This window comes from Salmo trutta, chromosome 8 (assembly GCF_901001165.1).
Source record: "Salmo trutta chromosome 8, fSalTru1.1, whole genome shotgun sequence".
In the NCBI taxonomy this organism is placed as follows: Eukaryota; Metazoa; Chordata; class Actinopteri; order Salmoniformes; family Salmonidae; genus Salmo; species Salmo trutta.
The window spans coordinates 49,885,241-49,907,519 of NC_042964.1; the positions used below are offsets into that span (position 1 = coordinate 49,885,241).

At 42.4% G+C, this 22,279-nt stretch overlaps 1 protein-coding gene across 2 annotated transcripts in view; it reads left to right on the top strand.

Annotated features, from left to right (window-relative positions):
• Nucleotides 1-8,363: 8,363 nt before the first annotated feature.
• LOC115199157 (palmitoyltransferase ZDHHC17) overlaps nucleotides 8,364-22,279 on the top strand; it is a 49,568-nt gene continuing 35,652 nt past the window's right edge. Inside the window, exons 1-2 of one of the 2 annotated variants that reach the window (XM_029761773.1) lie at nucleotides 8,364-8,549; nucleotides 20,198-20,301. In XM_029761773.1, coding sequence (XP_029617633.1) covers nucleotides 8,487-8,549; nucleotides 20,198-20,301 — 167 coding nt within the window. In that variant the 5' untranslated portion in view covers nucleotides 8,364-8,486. The remainder of the gene's footprint in view (nucleotides 8,550-20,197; nucleotides 20,302-22,279) is intronic. The other variant, XM_029761772.1, reaches the window with a different exon arrangement.

Sequence of the window (22,279 nt, forward strand, 5' to 3'; positions counted from 1 at the left end):
CTCAGTCACCCAAATCACAGGCCAGACTCGACCCAGTCCATCCATTACACTCTGCAGTGGTGTCGTTTCCATGGCCATCAGCCTCCAGGGTGTGTGACTCAGCATTAGAGCTCTGTTACCAAGGCTGGGCTTCAACCCTGGCAGGAAGCAATATCAACACAGTGTACAGACACTGAGCGTGGACGTTTTAAATGGCCTCTGCATTTAGGCCTAGTGTCTTAATATTACAATGAACAGAAGGTCATTACAAGCAACGTGGATTCATGTGGACAGACTAGAAGAGACATTACTTCATATGGAATTATTGGAAAAGTTAAACATTGGTACTGTATCCCCTCTAATTTTTGTTAAAACTGCATTGTTGGTTAAGGGCTTGTAAGTAAGTATTTCACTTTAAGGTCTACACCTGTTATATTCGGCGCATGTGACAAATACAATTGTATTTGATTATGTCTTTAGCAGGATGCTGTACTGTATGTCATATCAGTGGGTGCCTGTCACATAGGAAATAGCCCAATGACTGCTAGCAAGGATGTTTTTTAAACCAAAATGATTTGTCTATTCACTCATTTCTATGGCCTTTTGAATCCAGCGAACTCCAGAAAGCCATGTGATTTGACAGTCGTAAAGGTGCAATATGCAGAAGAAACAACTCTGCCATTTCATGGTTCTTAAAATGTGAATAGTTCGCCTAATTTCAGCAGCTTTAAAGGGATACTTTGGAATTGTGGCAATGCCTTTATCTATTTCACCAGAGTAAGATGAACTTGTGGATACCATTTTTATGTCTCTGCGTCCATAATGAAGGAAGTTAGAGGTAGTCGAGAGCCAATGCTAACTTGCGTTAGCGTAATGACAAAGTCTATCAGACACGTTAGACTTCCAGTCATTGCGTTAGCACTAGTTAGCAACTGCCTTCAAACTGCACGCAGAAACATAAAAACGGTATCCAACAAAATCCTGAAGTATCCCTTTCAAGAGATAAGTCATGACTGGTTGCAAGCAGGCAATCTCCTCCACCAGTAATGTGAAGGACATCCATCTGACTCAGAAAGCATTAGGCAGCTTTTCCAGTCATCCTCAGAAAGAAAAACACATTGTTTATCATTGGCTGAGAGCGGTCCTCGGTTATAAGTCAATGATACAAGCAGTGAGGTTACGCCCAGGGCATCCATCCATCACCGTGGAGACCAGTGAGGAGATCAGTAACAGTGACTCAGTGACTGGGGAGAGGAGACCTCCCTCTGTGTGTGGTGTGGCCAGCAGTCTCACACAGTGAGAGTAAACACAAGGCCACCTGAGCTACCAACCTCCAAGGTGGTGTCTGACTGCCTGTTCCCAACCTGTATAGATTCTCCCCCCTTGAGGAAGACAACATCCGTCCTCTGTCTCACTTCACAGCCCAGGCTGGTGTAGATATCTCAGCCATAAAGCCTTTTGGCATTCCAATAGGTGATAGCAGCACCACGGTAAACAATGTGAACATTGCTCCCTGACAAGGCCAGCTACTGTTTAGGTCATAGTGCACTTCATCTCCAAAACCCAGAACTAAAATCTGGCGTAATTGTGTCAGATACCATTTATGTTACGTATTGTGTCCAGGAGAGATTATAGCGCACTAGGCAAACAAGGTTGAATTACTATAGAAACATCTCTAAAACATATTCTGACCAAGATACTTCTCAATAGCAATTAGCCTACAGTAGCCTAGTTGAACTAACCTTTACCTTGTCAACTAATACGACTCTGTAGAAATACATAGTAGAAAACAGACTGATATCATTCACATGTAATCAAACAGACTCTGTTCAATGTTAAAAAGAAATGTTATTAATGTGTAATTGCACCGTTACCAGATCATTGGATTTTAAAGCCTGTGTAAACTGTCTGTCCTTCTGGTTTGTTCTCTGATTTGATTCCATTCGACTACACTGTTGTGTGGCGCTATGTGTTGGTGTTAAGGATTTATTTCATTAACATGGCTAACACCCTCATTTTGTCTGAGCATGAATAATCTTGCTCCCGAATGTAATTGTGATGTCTGGAGGCCTGCCTTCTACTGCTATAAATAAACCAAGAAAAAAAGCTATGCATTCAAATGACCGAGAGCATTAAATGACCCAGCACACAATGGCATTAGTCTCATGGTAGGAAATCTCTCTGAGCAACAACACAGCTTCACACCACAACCAGTAAACCTGATCATGTGCAGTATACTGAAACGAGAGTGGGAATAAAGCACAGCAAGCTCCACAGCATGTCAGCATCCTATCTTAAAAGGGATATAAAAAGGCCTACGTTCAAATGGATCAACACACGCCACAGATATCCCAGAGTTGAGCAACAGTACACTGGCCACGAGCTGCAGGCCTAGTTTGAGGGGCGAATGGAAACTATATTTGGCAGGCAAATGACCTGCAAGGCCCTGGAGGCCTGAGCCTGTGACCGAGGGTGTAGTCTACACCTCATCACTCACATGACGAATGTTTCCTCTCTGGGTGAGATGATGATTACCATGCATTGACATGCAAATCTGTCAAGAATGGAAATATGTGGTCCCCAATTTAGGCTAGGCTAGGCTACCAGTCCACTCAGCCTGAATCCTTAGGGAGTCCCAGTCTAGGCTAGGCTACCAGTCCACTCAGCCTGAATCCTTAGGGAGTCCCAGTCTAGGATACCAGTCCACTTAGGCTGAATCCTTAGGGAGTCCCAGTCTAGACTAGGCTACCAGTCCACTTAGCCTGAATCCTTAGGGAGTCCCAGTCTAGACTAGGCTACCAGTCCACTCAGCCTGAATCCTTAGGGAGTCCCAGTCTAGGATACCAGTCCACTTAGGCTGAATCCTTAGGGAGTCCCAGTCTAGACTAGGCTACCAGTCCACTTAGCCTGAATCCTTAGGGAGTCCCAGTCTAGGCTAGGATACCAGTCCACTTAGGCTGAATCCTTAGGGAGTCCCAGTCTAGGCTACCAGTCCACTCAGCCTGAATCCTTAGGGAGTCCCAGTCTAGGCTACCAGTCCACTCAGCCTGAATCCTTAGGGAGTCCCAGTCTAGGCTAGGCTACCAGTCCACTTAGGCTGAATCCTTAGGGAGTCCCAGTCTAGGCTACCAGTCCACTCAGCCTGAATCCTTAGGGAGTCCCAGTCTAGGCTAGGCTACCAGTCCACTTAGCCTGAATCCTTAGGGAGTCCCAGTCTAGACTACCAGTCCACTTAGCCTGAATCCTTAGGGAGTCCCAGTCTAGACTAGGCTACCAGTCCACTTAGCCTGAATCCTTAGGGAGTCCCAGTCTAGACTAGGCTACCAGTCCACTTAGCCTGAATCCTTAGGGAGTCCCAGTCTAGGCTACCAGTCCACTTAGCCTGAATCCTTAGGAGTAGTCTAGTATTAGCCTCAAATTTTTAGGAGGTGATAGTACTTTGATAGAGCGCTTTATAATAGTACAGTTGAACCTCAATATATCCTCTAACAAAGGTATATTTCTTATTGGTTGATTTTCAAGGAAGGGCTAGATCATCTTTGACAACTAGACTAATGGGAAATCATTTCAACCGCTTTTCTGAACCAGTGTTAGACTTGGGCCGGAGCACTGACACCTCCATTTTTCTACTGCTGGAGTTCCTGTTCCTCTTATAGAATATTCACTCAAAAGTATCGTGGAGCTCCTGCACCTAAATATAAACAGTATTGGCAACCAAAATAAATACCGGCACCTATTTCAGTCCAAGTCAACCATTGAGTATAACCCTGGTTTTAGTAGGCCAACTATACTGTAGCTTCAATTGTCTACACAATTTGTCTGGTGATGTATGTCTATATGCCTTATTTCAGTGTCCCGTTATGAAAAGAGGGTGCAGAGCATGTTATTGTAGAGCTGTGTCTCATGGTGGGGTGTCATGTTACTGAGCCCTTCACTCATATCAAGTGAGAGTTGTAACCTAATATCTGATCAAGCCTGGGCCTGCTGACATAACCCCACCGCCTCAGTGTGAAGTGAAGTCAGCTCAGGGTTGATGTTTTGGACGGCTTTCACAGCACAACATTGGCTAACAAACAAGAACCAAGCTCTGTGACTTGTATTTCAATACCTGATCATGTTTTAACTGAAGACGCAAAATATAATTGCAGACATATTGTAAAATGTTTCCGTGTTTGTTTCCCATTCAGGGTGTACATTTGCATCTAAATGGAGATGCATTCAGTTGTACAACTGACAAGGTATCCCCCTTTCCTTTAATGGAGAGCAATTCTATAATTTCCCTCCCAATGCTTCAGTCACTTCATTCAAAAGATAAAAAAAGTTACAAAATATTTAGCTGTTAAGACAAAGTGAAGAGTATCAACTTATATTTTACTGTTATATTTTAGTCTGACAATTCATCACAGTTGCAATGTAGGCCTTGTCACACAACTAGGCTCTACCTACTGTAGTCATGCTGATCATGCACGGCTGCCTTCTGACTGCTCTGTCATCTAGCTAATACACATGTATGATGCCTTGACAGAGCCACCTAGCCTGCGATTGAAATACTCGGAGAGCATCATCGATTCCGTTGCCATTTACATGTAACGTTATCAGATGAAAAACAAGCGAGCTGGTTGGATCCTGTTCATTGCCCTACCATCTCTTACATAACCCCCACCAGGCTAGCTAAATAATGAAGTCAGTTAGCATACTAGCTAGCTAGCCAGGATCATTCCTAGTTAGTAACATTGACGTTGATAAGCATGCAGTTAACAACTCCATAGCCAACATTGATGTCAACGACTATATCTAACTTGCTAACTAACTATCTGGCTGGTGTGGGTTAGCACCCAAGCGGAACAGAGCGGAACCATTCAATTTTGTCGCATTCAGAATTGTCACCCTCCGATCCGTGTCTCTTTTCACACTCGCATAATGAACATCCATAGAAAGGTAACGTTAGCTCTCCAGTCCTTACCTTGTTTGGTTCAAATGGCTTATCTGGTACCATCCACTGTTAGTTTGACTGTTGCAACTTGCTTATGATGTAATTCTTTTTTTTCGTTCGCCAGCTAGGAAGAGGTGCAGAAATAGCTAACGTTAGCTTACACACTCCATCATTCCACACTCGATAAGGAGTCCGGACAGCTGCCTGCTATCACAGGTTTGCAACATATGCATATGGTTTTCTAGAAAACTGCTTAATTAGTTGATGGAACGGATCGGTTTCTAAAACTGATTTTTGACATGTATTTTAAAGTCTATATAAAAGCTCTGAAATCCTGTTCGTAGCCTTCCTTCTTGTGAGTGCGAATGTTCACTCAGTGATTAACTGAGACGCCTGTAATCCGGTGATTATCGTTCGACTACTTTTGCTTGATGCTCCGGCAGTCTGCACAACTAGCAATGTCATGTTTTAAAGGAGAAATAAATTGTCCATAAACAAATAACGAATATGTTGTGGGCCACATATAATAGTAGAAATAAGCTAGCTACATTTGAAGCGTGTATGTTGCTGTCTATGAAGCCGTAGAATAATGTATTTGTGTCACCAGTGAATATGAGATGGGTAGAGTCCGACATCTAGTGTCAGAAAGATGTAGCACTAGCCTGGGTACCAGTCTCTTCAGTTTACGTTCCACTCCTTGCCACTAGATTCGATAACCTTCACCGCTATCATCCAATCACAATGTTAATGCAAACTTGACTGATGGGAAAACGTTCTAATTTAATTCATGCATTTGATTGGAAACATTCTAACATTGGGCATTCTGACGTAATACATTTAATTGTAAACATAAACATTGGGCGCAGAACGCTGGATTCCCGTTTATTGATATTTTTACCAGCAGCCAACGGATCACGTCACACCAGAGAAGCTCTCGCCATTCAAACGTGCTACTTCTAGGACACGCATTGGGCTATAGGGTACTGGTTTAAGAGCTATAAGAGGAATACAGTAGGATTGGAGAGAGAGAGGCCAGTGGAGATGTCAGCGGAGATGCATGAATTGCACAAGAAAGGAACATTGAAGACAGAGATGTGTAAATTAGAAGTTAATTCATAGGCTGGGCAGCCTGGGCTATTAATCCACCATTCGAATGCTAGCCTATATACATTACCTCGATTACCCCGCACATTGACTCTGTACCGGTACCCCCGTATGTAGCCTCGTTATTGTTATGTCATTTTAATGTGTTACTTTTGATGTGATTTTTAAAAAACTTTATTTAATAAATATTTTCTGAACTCTATTTCTTGAACGGCATTGTTGGTTAAGGCCTTGTAAGAAAGCATTTCACGGTAAGGTCTACACTTGTTGTATTCCGCGCATGTGACAAATAACATTTTATTTGATTTGATACTAAGCCTACTACAGTGAATTAAGGCGAACAAACAAGAGACAAGCAAGAGACAAAAACTATATTTTGTCTGACGCATGTTTTGTGCCAACAAATTGAAGTTGAACATCGCCACATACGACAATTTAATTAAATGTGCAATAAAAAAAAGTATAGTGCCTAGGCCTGTTTAATGAAACCCTGGCTGCTGACGTAGATCCCCATTCCCTACTGAGGTCATTTTTGGAAATGGCACTTTCACATAAGTAAACACATATCAAGTGCAAGTGCGCTGCCCAGCAGCTCACATCAGCAGAATGGGGGGATAATTCTTTACGAGGGACGTCTAACGTGGATCGCTAAAATAATGATTATCATCACCTTTCCTCAATTGAAATATTAGACCTATGGGGACACCTATTCATTTGGCAGCCAAGCACGAGTGATCATTGTAGCCTTTTATAGTCTAGACATGATGTTGGAATATCTTCACGCCTAGAATAAAAACCCCAAGGCTTCCGTCAGACTCAATTGAATGAAAAAAATAAAGAATTATAGGGGACAGTTTAGAAAAAATCCTCTGGATAAGGCACATGCTTGGATAATAATTATAGAACCAACGTCTCTAGTAATAGTATAGCTGTCTCTACTTGTCAATTCATTTGAAATACATTATTTTAACATTATGCTATAATGTAGCCTAGGCCTACTTTCTGATGGACTACAGCCAACATTTGAAGGTGAGCATACGTTTTGAATACGTTTTTAGGAAAGGAGAAATGTGATTTGTGTGTCTTGGTGTCTTTGATTGATGGGTCCTTTTAGTGTGTGTGTGAGAGAGAGATGGAGAGATTTCACTAATTCTCTCTATGCTCATTTAGAAAATAGTAGCCTGTCTGGACTCCATCTCTCAATAAGAGAGGAGTGACAAATAATACAACTGAAATTAACATAACAAATGGTAAAACAATTATTAGGTCATGATGATCAGCATATGTGCGAGGAATGATGACAGGTGCCAGTTTTGCGCTTCATTCCTCTAATTAATAGGATGCAACTGAAGCAAACCTAGCTGATTGAATCTTGTAGGCTAATATTTTCCGTATCATTATTTCTCTCTCATTACAGAGTCCAGTCTAGCCACTTTGAACAACATGATATTGCATTGACACTGCCTTCTCACAAGGGAATTACCTCAGCAGGTCGTAATGGTATTGTTTGTTGTTGTTATTCTTAAAATTAGAATTCTATATTGCTCCAAATTTGCGCACACATGTTTCATATTGTTGTCATGGAAACTATTAATGTTGTTTCCAACTATCAATCAACAACTAACTACTCCGTAAATCCGGCTGCATATTGAACGTTGAGATTGTCGAAAGACCAGTCAAGCAGTGGCAAGGAGTGGAATAGCTAGACTGGCATCAGGCTAATGTGGCACGGCCCCTTTGAAAAATACAAATATTTCGTACACATTGCACCACTGAGGTGTATATTGCACAGAAACGTTATGGAAGCAAACACACCATTGCATAGATTTACGTAGGGTTAATTTTGGTATGGATTGTTTGGGGGGTAGGGATTTATTTTTTTATTTTTTTACATCTTGGAAGTAGCCTAACTAACTAACGGTTATACAGTACATTAACTGCTTTTCCAAACCTATTTTAAAATATGTATAGCCATAACAGTGTTAGTGATGATGTTAATACTACTCAAGATGACGGTAAAATACATCAATATTTATTGAGTAAATAGGAATGTTTAAAAAAAATGTGACGCAATTTCTCTTGCGGATCATACAGCTGCAACAAGGTGGGGAATATTAGCGTTCAAGGTCATCCATGCACGCGCATATCTAAATCATAACGTTGTTTTGTGTCAGGCATAGAATTTGTTATAATAACAGTAGGCTATAACAATTACACATCAAATGGCTTTACATGTGGGTACCGACCTCCTTTCATGACTTAACCTAGAGGTATTGATATGCATGACCCGATACAGAATTATCCCAAAACGATGATGTGACACAATGACGTAATGCAACATCAATGTACCACCAGAAAATCGCAGGACGGTTTGTGAGCCTCGAGCATCGCTCTGACCGAACATCCCATCCTCCTGTTTGTTTCTACAGAGCATTGTGTCCCATAATGCTTGGCGAGATTGACCACCAAGATGGCTGACGTTATGGATGAATATGAGAAAGAAGCTGGCTGTGTTCCTATTCTCCATCCAGAGGTAAGCTGCTTGGCCCTGCATCTTTGCACGGGGTAATAACGAGGGTGGATCTTGTACATGTCGGAATCTACTAAACAGTATAAATGCGCCGTGTTTTGGGAGAACCACAATGCCACCCTCATCGGGAGGGCAGCCACCACCAAATACATGTCAGCTTTTCCCCTGCTGCGTAATAGCATGTTAGCTAGCCAGCTAATTGTTCTGAAGGTGTTTCTGAACCTAGTAAATCAGACGACATTCTTGGGTTGTTTATTGTGCCCAACAGATAAGCTACCTTGAAAATAACAGAATTACCGAACAAGAGATCGTAGGTAGTTATGCTGAACTGGTTTATTGTCGTCAAAAAAGCAGGGCTTTGCTGCAGCCCGAAAAATGACTTGTGCTGAAATGTCATGTTGCTTGGTCGGTGATGGCAACGTTAGCATGCAAACAGATGGGCGCGGGCCTAGCAATGTAGCTAGCGAGGCTAGCCATGTCAGTGACAATATTTGTCAAGCAACGTCAGTTGCATTAAACTTCTCTGTCCTTAGCCAACATTCAGCCTATTTACATTTAGCCATATAATGGTATTAATGGTTTAGTTGCTAGCTAGGTTAGCAAGTTAAGGCTAACAAACTAGCTAGCTAAAGATTGTTCTAGCTAGTAGCTAGTCAGCCCTAGAGCTAGATATGTTTAGCCCATAGCACAGGAATAAACACTTGAATATCATGTTGTGAATGTGATACAATAATTACATTCATGTTGTAGCTTTATTCCAAATAAATTCAGATCTGCCGATAATATTTAGTCCTTATCTGTGTGCAGATCGGCTTTGGGGCCGAAATGCATCCATTGTGACTGCTGAGAATAATACAGTGAACTAGCATCTAACGTTACTCTTTGTGTGCTGGCCGTTGGATTACTGTTGGGCTAATTTATACAGCACCCAAGATTTATGCACAGAACTTAGTAAGAGTTGAGCATGTCATATTTGGCATTTTAGTCTATATAGTCTATTAAATGTGGTCTGGCAAATTGCCTTTTGGCTCAGTCTTCAAAATTAGCTGCCTTATTTATTTGTTGTCGAAATGCATTTTACTATTTGGAGTGCAAGGATAGAACATGGAATTCAAAATTGAACTTGTTTCAGGCCACTGTCACTTGATTAACAAACATTAGATGTGTTTTTTAAGAATGGGCCAGTACAGAGGACCTGTCACTGTAAATTATTCATGGTTTACTAACTCACTTGTGTTGGCCAACCTGTTACGCCACATGGTGTAGAAGACTTATTTCCCCCTCTAGTCTTGGTGCAAAAAGTACTACGTTTTCAGTCTGGGGCTTGCAGCAAGCCACAGAAACTGCCATTTATTTGAAAAAGCCAATATTTGAAAGACAACCAATGGACATTAAATAGTGTCGTCTTGCCTTTCGTAAATCATTTGGCAAACCCACACACACTAAAACACACTGACTGAAAATTCTCTTTTTAAAGAAAATACAATTTTCCTGATATTAGACTCACACCAAGTTGCTGCCAATTGGTGTTAAGTTTGGCAGATGCTTTCTCTTTTTGTTACTCTTGTGGTTAATGCGTTTTTGATATGTCAAGCCTCATTCCTCACCATTTATTGGTTATGCAGGCTCTTTTGACATGTCACAATTACTGATTTCTAAACGTAGTGTGGCACTGCATGGCTTAGATTTAGCCTGTGGTCCGGCATAGGGCCGTTGGGCCTGAGGGGAGAAGGAGGGTAACCGAAACAATGTCTCCGTGCATTAAAATCCCATCAGACGCTCAACCGCTGTTACGGCCAACTCTGCTGCAGAATTAAACAACAGCATGTCAGTTAGGAGAGGGTGAGATCTGAAACCATAAGGCACGTTTAACCTGCGGAGGGTTGGGTGTTGCTGTAGTGGTAGACTACCTAAACTCAGGATTATGTAGTGTTCTGCTCATTGGCTATTATCTATGTGATTCTAGTATGTAGCCTAATAATACATATTAATATATTGCTTTTAGTAGACACTTTTTGTTTATCCCAGCGGGAATCAAACCCCCGATCCTAGGTGTTGCAAGCGCCATGCTCTACCAACTGAGCCACAAAGGACTTGTGATCTTTCTGAGGCTTCATGGGACTCGTACTGCTCTTCTATGTGGACTAATTACTTTCTTTCAGTAAGACTGCAGCTAGGCTCATCACAAATCCAAGCCTTCTGTTGAAGATGGACAACCTCATGTTGACATCTTGACTTCATGATGATGGTGGGACATTGACTGCTTGGAAAACTGCCATATGTCCCATGTTCCCTTGGTACAAAGCTTGTCTCATCATTAACTTATCTCTTGTATGACTCGTCTATCTATCGATGCAGTATTCCACTCTTGATCATGTGTGATTGGAATGAGCAGTGTTAGGCCTATGGCAGGCTGTCTGTGACCGAGCCTGTTCCAGAGCCCTCAGGCCGTAACTGTCTCTTGTCACAGTAGAGGAAGCATTACGCCTCGATGACACCGACAGCGTCATTGCATAATGTCACAGCAGAAGTACATTTATTTCCAATGGAATTCTGCATTTGCGTTGCAGAGGCAGTAGTAGTGCGTACTGTGTGGTGCGTACGCTGGATTTATCCAACCTATACGTCAAACTGTATGTGTAGAGACGGCTTGACAGAAATGGTAGCAGAAGGTGAATGTTGAACTTTTGTTGCACACATATCCATATGATGCAGTGTACCATAAATACACAGCCACCTGCAATCACACGGGTTAATCCCTGGATAGAGGTTACACTTTCTCGGATTGTGAAGAATAGTGTTTGGCTATGCCTGTTGCCTCGACCTTGTTGCTGCTGTTAAAGAGCCTTCAGGCTTAGTGCCCTGGTCTGAATTCCAGCAGGTTGACTAAATGCTTTTTCAGATTCCTCCAAAGCTTAGCTGTCGTGGCTTTTGAGTCACAGAGCTTTGTGGAAAAGCCATCTCCACTAATGCAGCATAGCCTAGGCCTAAATGTTTTGCATCTCTGATGTAGGCTGTACATTTATGGCCTGTCTCCCTGATTTCTTTATTTGAATGAGCCTTTACTGTTCTCTGGTTGATCTCTAAAAGAGAGAAGTGTGAAATTCAAGTGCCACATGACACCACCACCATCCACCTGCTCAGTTTTGTGGTGAACATCTGGTGTACTCTAGGGAGCCCCAGAGAGATCCACATCAATAAGCTACCCTTGGATACGACTGTTTGATACGAACGTTCACTTATTCTCTCTGTCTAGGCCTGTGTTTTCCCCTCTGAATCTCATTAAACATGTCTTCTCATGAATTTTAGCCTCTTTTGCAATCTTTCCTATTGTTGATTTTGTTTGTCTGACTGTCAGCCACAGATATAGTCTGCGTCCCAAAGGGCTCCCTACTTTGGACCAGAGCCTTACGGGCCCTGGTCAAAGGTAGTGCACTAGGCTATATAGGGAGCCTTTTGGGATGCTACCTTAGCCTAACACCTAGGCTCCTGACCCAGTTTAAAATGCAAATTATTTTTTTTGAATAGAACAACTACAGAATCTTGCTCCATTGCTGGATTCATAACGTCAATGGAGGCAATAGACGGCACAGAGCATGTAGAATAACAGAGATAATGAAGAAAACGGAGTCTGTTTCTCTTTGGGATCCTTAAAGTTGCTTCTTTAACATAGAAGTTCTCCAGTCCAGGTAGCATCCTCTCTCACTCAGCCATTGTCCTCTCATTAAATGAAACTGTGTGACTATTGAAGTAGTCCTACAAAATAAATGACCTTTATTTCAGATTGTTTAGATTGGGCCCGTCCACTGTGGTTGGTTAAGCCTTATCCTCTCTGTGCTTCCGGACCTCATCTGGTGGCAACCCCTAGCTACTGAATGGCTGTAGTAGCAGCTTCAATAGATAATGAGCGGGTCACGTGTGCTCTACGATGGGCAAGGAAGCATGTCCTCTGCCCTGAACAAGCTTCAGTCAATGGGTCAGATGCAACAAATGGTGGGATGTATTGAAAGTGTTGGCGATGAAGACTGGATCCAGAGATTGTATTTACAAACTACTGGCTACAGATGATGGAAAATACCCTAGTTGACTAAATGATTTGAGCTAACTTGTAAAGATAGGAATACAGGCACATCGTCACAGACCTATACTTTACTGTCAGATTTTAGGCTAGGAGAAAAAAGCTAAATTACATAAGTATCATTCAAACTGAAGAGGAGCACATTAGCTCATTATGGGGATACTGCAGCTAGTACAATGCCACGCCATTCCATAGTCTACATTTAGGGTTTTTTGTAGCTTATTTTTAGATCTGGGTGCATGACACCGTCCCCTGGGATGAGCCTGCCATATGTCCTGACTGAGAACTTCCTAGATCACTGCTTCCTCAAACAGACAAGATTCAAATGGTGAGTCGACTGGATGGTGTAAAAACACCTAGATAACGTTCTCTCCACTTCTGCCGCGCGTTGCCTCGTCCAGTGGATTAACAACTAGCAGGCATCCAATTATAGGGCTGAAAATTGCACATGCTGCAATGATCTGTTCCACTGTGGCCTGTAGTTACAATGACCATCAGTTTGATGGTAATGAAGGTAGGCATTAACCCAGTGGTGTGTTCACTAGGAACCAACCGGAAGCAAACAGACCGAAACTGGGAGGGACTGCCTGAACGTGTCCAAAAAGAAATGAGTTTTTTGTGTTCCGTTGGGTTTGCTACTGCAGTAATGTGAACCCAGGGTGACCCTGTTATCCTTTGACCTCCAGGTTAAACAGATTCTCTAGGGTTCAAGGACAGGGTGCCTACATTCTGAGCAGCCTAGAGTTTGGAAATGTTCCTCCTGCTCAAGACACAGGATAGTGTATCCTGTTCCTCACTGCTAAAGACCTGTGAAAACATTCCCTGGCAGCATATATGAATATAGATGAGCTAAGGGGCCTTGAATGCTGAAATTGACGAGACACACACACACACTGGTTAAGGGTGTTTTATTCAGGTATGAAGTGCATGTTAATTATGTCACACTAATGCAGGGTTTCTCTAAGTCTGTCCTCAGGACCCCAAGGGGTGAACTTTTAGTTTTTAGCACAACACAGGTGGTTTAAGTCATTAAATAATCATCAAGCTTTGATCATTGAGTCAGCTGTGTAGTGTTAGGGCAAAACCAAAACATGCACCCCTTGGGGTCTGGAGGATCATCGCCAAGTTTAGGAGCCGTATGTTCCTTTCCTCGTAACAAAAAAAAACTGGCAGATTAATGTCATGGCCTGTTCTCGTATGTTACCCCCTGGCAGAGTAATGTCATGGTCTGTTCTCGTATGTTACCCCCTGGCAGACTAATGCCATGGCCTGTTCTCGTATGTTACCCCCTGGCAGAGTAATGTCATGGTCTGTTCTCGTATGTTACCCCCTGGCAGAGTAATGCCATGGCCTGTTCTCGTATGTTACCCCCTGGCAGAGTAATGCCATAACCTGTTCTCGTATGTTACCCCCTGGCAGAGTAATGCCGTGGCCTGTGCTCATATGTTAATACCAGCAATCTGAACACATTGTTTACGTTCAATGACATCTCTTTTCTGTTTAGTCAATGTTTACCTCGTTAGGGCACACCGTAGAAAAACGTTTTTCCATAGAAAATAGTTTTGCAGTGAAAAGCAGTGTTTTCAAATCTAATTATTAGGTTCTAATTGTTCAGAGAAATTACTCACAGACACTAGAGAAGCTTAACCAAGTTTAATTCTTCCCAAATGGTCGTTACAGCTGTAATTCAGACAAAAACAAACATTTCACGCAAGCACTGATATTTAACTCTTTCTCCTAGGCTGAGTCTCCTCCACAACCAAACAGCCAATGCATCTATCTCTGTTGCTAGACAGAACCTTAGTGATATCTGTTCTTCATCACTACATCTGACCTGACCTCTACCCCAAAGTGCTCACTCCTCCCCAACTCAAGGCTGTCATGGTGATTGGTACAAGACTGTGTCTCTTCTCCTCCCAGAGGATCCCTGATGGCGAACAATAACATATCCTGACATCATGTAAACGTTATACATCACCCTCTCTCCCTCAGTGACATATCCTGACATAATGTAAACGTTATACATCACCCTCTCTCCCTCAGTGACATATCCTGACATAATGTAAACGTTATACATTACCCTCTCTCCCTCAGTGACATATCCTGACATAATGTAAACGTTATACATTACCCTCTCTCCCTCAGTGACATATCCTGACATAATGTAAACGTTATACATTACCCTCTCTCCCTCAGTGACATATCCTGACATAATGTAAACGTTATACATTACCCTCTCTCCCTCAGTGACATTGTTAGTTTCTAAGCTCTCTCCCCTTATCAATGCCTGCCACATGTAATCGCATCCCTGCACTCAACACATTCCAAGCTTAGTTGCACACACTATATACCTTCCTCCTATAACCCTTAACTTCTGGTGTAGACCCTCAGCACTCCATCAGTGACATGATGTAACATTTCATATTCTCAGAACCCAACAAAATCAACGTTTATTTGTCACGTGTGCCGAATACAACAGATGTTGCCCTTACATTGAAATGCTTGCTTACAAGCCCTAACCAACAGTGACATTTTTTAAAGTAAAAAATAGGTATTAGGTAAACAATAGATGATAAGTAAAATAAATGTTATAAAAACATAAAATGACAGTGAAAATAACAGTAGCAAGGCTATATACAGGTGGTACCGGTACAGAGTCAATGTGCGGGGGCACCGGTTAGTCGGGCTAATTGAGGTAATATATACATGCAGGTATAGTTAAAGTGACTATGCATAGATGATAAATGGAGAGTAGCAGCAGCATAAAAGAGGGGTTGGTAGGGCGGGGGTTGGTGAGTGGTGGGACACAATGCAAATAGTCCGGGTAGCCATTTGATTACCTGTTCAGGAGTCTTATGGCTTGGGGGTAAAAGCTGTTGAGAAGCCTTTTGGACAAATTCAGCTAGGTCTGTCTGCGTTTCATCCTGTTTGCTTCCATTTGGTTGCTAGTGAATACACCCCTGGCCTACTGACTGTCCACCTTGTGTTTCTCTCACTGCCATGTAGGGAGAGCTGGTTCAGCACTTCACACTACTCCAGTGTAACTCCAGTGACATGCTGCAGGGCTGATTGAGCATGGGTGGCTTCAGGCACCCTTCGTGCCTCTCACTGCTCACGCCTGGCTGTCTGAGGCCCTTAGTCAAGCCCCCGTGTCCCTTAGCTAACACCCATGGCTGGAGGCTGACATGCTGATCTGATCATATCATTGGCTACTGGTCTAAAATAGCCCTAACATTTTTGCTCTGTCTTTAGGGGTTTGTTGTATTGCCAAACCATCCTCCACCTCGTCAGATAATGTAGTTACTGCTAGATTGGAGAGACAGGCCGTTATGGCATCACCAGCAAAATAACGTCTCTGTTCCTGGAAGAAGTTGCTTGGACCTGTTTCTCAGCATTTTTTCAAATCATCAGATCATGTTACTTACCGCTCTCAACGACATAACAGTGCATGAAATGGCCCCAATCCGAACCTTGCCGAAAGCAAATTGGTGGTTCAAAAAATTCCTCTCCTGAGTGGGATGCTGGCGTACTCACCAGAATTCCACTCTCTGTGGCTGTAGCTATTCTGATGAAGACTTACTATAAGCTAGTGTTTCCCATACCTAGCTCTGTTCTCCCTCAGGCCAGCGTTTGGCTTCCATTGTTTTCAATTGACAAGCTTGATACCTTATGGTCATGTGTAGCTCCGTTGGTAGAGTGTGGCTCTTGCAACGCCAGGGTCGTGCGTTCGATACCCACTGGGGCCGCCCATAAGAAAATGAAGGCTATGCACGCACTACTGTAAGTTGCTTTGGTCAGATAACAACAACAACAACAACAACAACAACAACAATAATAATAATATGCCATTTATATCAGAGGTAGAGTTGCACAGTTTGGAGAATATTCAGAGGTGGAAACTATCCATGGGAATTAACAGGAATGTATGGGAGTTAAAGGAAATATATGCAAATTAATATTAATACCATTTTAAATGTAATGTTTTTTTGTATTGAATATATTTACCATATCATATGGAGACAAACATAAACATTTTACCTTATCATAAGTAGACATAATTACAAATGTTTAAATCCTTACAATAGAAATAATTTTAAAAAACAATTTAGTTACGAATTGAACTTTAATTAAATGTTGACTCTTCACATGGGATGATTTCACTGAACAACAAAAGAAAAAGGAATATCGAATGATGCCCAATGATCCATCACATCTCCCAAAAACGTTTTCAACATACATCTGTAAAATGATAGTGTAGAAACTAAAGCTTTGGTTGTCTTCCTCTCAGGCTTCCATGTCTTCTCCCTGGACCTCCTTAATGTCCATCTCTTGAACATCAGACTCTGAGGCCTCATCTTCACTGTCACTTTCCAACCTTGTTGAGGATGGCTCGTTGTCAGGCTCAAAAAGACTCAAATTTGCCCGGATTTTTCAACTCTGGTACTGGTCAGCCGGTTGAGTGCTTTGGTGTGTGTGTGATTCCCAAACAAGGACCAGTTGCGCTCTGAGGCGGCTGATGTTGGTGGGATTTGGAGGATGATGGAGGCAACAGGGGAAAGAGTCTCAGATCCACCAAGTGTCTTCCACCAGGTGGCTGATGAGATATGTTGGCACGACTGCCATATAGCATCTCCATCCCAAAGCCCTTGCTTGGAAGTGTACTTCGCCAGACTGCCAAGAACCTTGCCCTCATCCAGGCCAAGGTGGCGAGACATGGTAGTGATGACACCATAGGCCTTGTTGATCTCTGCACAACATTCAGAAATATCTTCCAATACACATTGCCTGTGAGCATCAGAGGTGAACCAGTTGCATACACAGCTCGAGTAAGACATTCATCAGCATTTCTCTGACTACAGTCCTCCATTGAGTAAAAAACTACTTCTGACTCCGGAGGACCATGAGCTGTTGCTGTTGATAAGGTGTCTGATTCATCATTTTCACCTCGAATAGAAGTGGAGGGACTTCTGTCAGAGGTTGCTTGTTGTGAGCGCTGAGGGAACTTTATGCACTCGGCCAGATGATTCTGCATCTTTGTTGCATTCCTCACATATGACTGGCACAGTATTTGCAAATGTACACCATTTTTCCTTCTACATTAGCTGCAGTGAAATGTCTCTACACATCAGATAGTGCCCGTGGCATTTTCCTGTAAAGATTAGAAAAAACTTGTAATAAAAAAATTCCATGTACAGATTAATAATTAAGCAGTTAGATTAAACAACTCCTTTCTAAGATAAATGTTTTAAAATGAAACATGTATGGAAACAGGTGCATTAACACTCCTCAGTTAGCAGGCTACTGGAGGTCTATATGAATCATCATTAACCCAGTATCCTTATAGCCTACTGGAGCTCTATATGATTAACCCAGTATCCTTATAGTCTGCTGTAGGTCTATATGATTCATCATCAACCCAGTATCCTTATAGCCTACTGGAGGTCTATATGATTCATCATTAACCCAGTATCCTTATAGTCTACTGGAGGTCTATATGATTTATAATTAACCCAGTATCCTTATAGTCTACTGGAGGTCTATATGATTCATCATTAACCCAGTATCCTTATAGTCTACTGGAGGTCTATATGATTTATAATTAACCCAGTATCCTTATAGCCTACTGGAGGTCTATATGATTCATCATTAACCCAGTATCCTTATAGTCTACTGGAGGTCTATATCATTAACCCAGTATCCTTATAGTCTACTGGAGGTCTATATGATTAACCCAGTATCCTTATAGCCTACTGGAGGTCTCTATGATTAATAATTAACTTCTTATGGGCACCCATCCCACCTGGCCAACATCCGGTGAAATTGCAGAGCGCGAAATTCAAACTACAGAATTATAAATATTTAACTTTCATAAAATCACAAGTGTAATACATCAAAATAAAGCTTAACTTCTTGTTAATCCAGCCGCTGTGTCAGATTTCAAAAAGGCTTTACGGCGAAAGCACACCATGCGATTATCTACGGACAGTGCCCCGCATACAAAAGCATGAAAAACATATTTCAACCAGGCAGGTGCGACACGAAAGTCAGAAATAGCGATATAATAAATGCCTTACCTTTGATCTTCTTCTGTTGGTACTCCAAAAGGTCCCAGTTACATCACAAATGGTCCTTTTGTTCGATAATGTCCTTCTTTATATCCATAAAAACTCAGTTTAGCTGGCGCGCTTCAGTCAATAATCCACCCAGTTTCCCTCCATCAAAATGCATACAAAATGAATCTCAAATGTTACTAATAAACTTTTCCAAACAAGTCAAACAACGTTTATAATCAAACCTTACGTATTATGGTACCTAAGTAAAAGATACAATTTAAGACGGAGAATCGTTATTGTCTTTACCGGAGAAAAATACCAAAGAACGCGCTCTCTTCCACACGCTTGGAAACAGTACAGCCAAAATGGGAGCCACCTTGAAAAACTACAATTTCTGGCTCATTTTTCCAAAAACCAGCCTGAAACTCTTTCTAACGACTGTTGACATCTAGTGGAAGCCCTAGGAACTGCAATCTGGGAGGATTTCGCCTTATAATAAAAGTGACAGCCATTGAAAACAGTGGTAGGCTGAATTTTTTTATTTTGGGGGGGTGTTTGTCCTCAGGGTTTCGCCTGCCATATCAGTTCTGTTATACTCACAGACATAATTTTAACCGTTTTAGAAACTTTAGAGTGTTTTCTATCCAAATCTACCAATTATATGCATATCCTAGCTTCTGGGCCAAAGTAACAGGCAGTTTACTTTGGGCACGCTTTTCATCCGGATGTGAAAATATTGCCTCCTACCCAAGAGATGTTAACCAAGTATTTTGTACGTTAGTATTGAAGGAATATGTAGGTCCTATGGCTGTTAGATATGGAATGGCTGTCGGGCTGTAAAATTATACCTCACATTCTGTAGGAAGTGAGCCTTGGACAAGTGAGCCTTGGACAAGTGAGCCTTGGACAAGTGAGCCTTGGACAAGTGAGCCTTGGACAATCCATAGTGGCCAATAGGGCAGGAGCCCATATCCTGAGTCTGTAGCGTGGGGCAGCTTGACGTACAAGCACACCCCCTGGACAGGATGCTAGTCTGTCACAGGGCCTTTCATAGGAAAATAGATTTAGTAGGAATCTAGACTATATATAGGCCTGTTATGGTTGTTTTACAGTCTGTACTGTACACGTGAACCAAGTTTTATAATTTTCTGAAAACCCAAACTGCATTCTCCTGGACCAATAGTGTTGTTCAGTAAAGGTTATAGAGACTGAGTGAGAACTGGGGTGTGATGTGTATTTACCAGTCACCAAGGCAGCAGTACAGCAGTCCTCCCGGGGTGAGGTTAAATGACGTTGCCATGGCGTTGCCGTGGAGGCTAATAGAATGTGAAGGGCCTATGTGGGCGGCCCCGGCTCACTGTTGCCCACCATCAGAACACGACACAGCCTCCTCCAACTCTCTCTGTCGCTCATTCAATTGCTCTCGTGAGACGACGCTGTGCCGTCTGGGTAGGCCCACTGGGTCCAGGCAAGGAATGGATTAATGAAACTCATGGCTGTTTTTTTTTCTCTCCCAACAGGAACTCAAGCCCCAGAGTCACTATAACCATGGCTACAGTGAGAATGTGGGGCGCAAGAGCCACGTGGATGACTACAGTACCTGGGACATCGTCAAAGCCACGCAGTGAGTACCCACGCACCACCAGGCTCACGTGTGTGCGCGCAAAGCTTGGCCAGTGTGGTTAAAGGTATACAAGCAATGTGGGCTGGTATACAAGCAATGTAACTGGTTTTAAAAACACTTCCTGTTGCGGTATAGTTATCTTGTGTAGCAGAGGAAACATTATTTGCAGGCTCCACGTTGTGCTCCAGCACATAGGCCTAACTGCTTTTTTTCTCTTTCCTTTATTGAACTCAGCAAGTCAGTTAAGAACAAATTCTTATTTCCAATGACGGCTTAGGAACAGTGGGTTAACTGCCTTGTTCAGGGGCAGAACAACAGATTTGATCTTACAACCTTTTGGTTACTAGGCCAACGCTCTAACCACTAGGCTACCTGCCGCCCCATGCTGCAGTACTTTTTCAAAGTACTGCAGCATCCAAGCAGCTCCCCAGACATGTGGCTAAGAGAAGCTGGCATTTCATCAATCTACACACAATACCCCATAATAAAGCAAAAACAGCTTTTTAGAAATGTTTGCACATTTATAAAAAACAGAACTTATTTATTCAGACCCTTTGCCATGAGTCTCGAAATTGAGCTCAGGTGAATCCTGTTTCCATTGATCATCCTTGATGTTTCTACAACTTGATTGGAGTCCACCTTTGGTAAATTCAATTGATTGGACATAATTTGGAAAGGCACACACCTATCTATATAAGGTCCCACAGATGACAGTGCATATCAGAGCAAAAACCAAGCCATGAGGTCGAAGGAATTGTCCGTAGATCTCCGAGACAGGATTATGTCGAGGTACAGATCTGGAAAAGGGTACCAAAAATGATCTGCAGAATTGAAGGTCCCCAAGAACACAATGGTCTCCATCATTCTTAAATGGAAGAAGTTTGGAACCACCAAGACTCTTCCTAGAGCTGGCTGCCTGCCTAACGGAGCAATCGGGGAGAAGGGTTTTGGTCAGGGAGGTGTCCAAGAACCTCATGGTCACTCTGACAGAGCTCCAGAGTTTCTCTGTGGAGATGGGAGAACCTGTAGACTAGTGTCTATCGATCCCTGCTCCAGGTCATATCACTGCTCCCGACTAGTGGCTAACGATCCCTGCTACGGGGGGAATCTGTACCCCTAGGTACAGATCTAGGATCAGTTACCCCTCCCCCAGTCCTAACCTTAACCATTAGTGGGGAAAATGCAAAACTGACTCAAGATCAGTGTCTAGGAGCAACTTCACACTACACCGCTATCGATACCCCCTCTTGTTCGTTTGCATATAGGGTAACAGCTAGCGTCCCTAGTATGGACGCTAGCAGGAAACCACTAACATAATATTTATTACTACTAGCCTCCCTGGACTTGTTTCCTTGTTCTGGCATCGTCAGGACCAGATATGCATCAGCTAGTCTGCACTACCTGTGATTTCCCTTCTCCCATGAATGTGTTCACATGGTATTATGAAACGTTCCTTCCCCTATGATCCAGACCAATGGTGTATGACCATAGTGCCTTCAAAGTATTCACACCGCTTGACTTTTTACACGTTACAGCCTGAATTTAAAATGGATTAAATTGAGTTTTGTCACACACAATACCCCATAATGTCAAAGTGTAATTTTGTTATCAGACATTTTACAACTTAATAAAAAATGAAAATCTGAATTGTCTTGAACCAATTTGTTATGGCAAGCCTAAATAAGTTCAGGAGTCAACATGTGCTCAACAAGTTCCATAATAAGTTGCATGGACTCACTCTGGGGACAATAATAGTGTTTAACCTACTTTTTAAATGACTACCTCCTCACTGTACCCCACACACAATTATCTATAAGGTCCCTCAGTCGAGCAGTGAATATCAAAAATCGATTCAAACACAAAGACCAGGGAGGTTTTACAATACTTGGCAAAGAAGGGCACCTAAAACGCAGACATTGAATATCCCTTTGAGCATGGTGAAGTTATTACACTTTGGATGGGGTATCTACACCCAGTC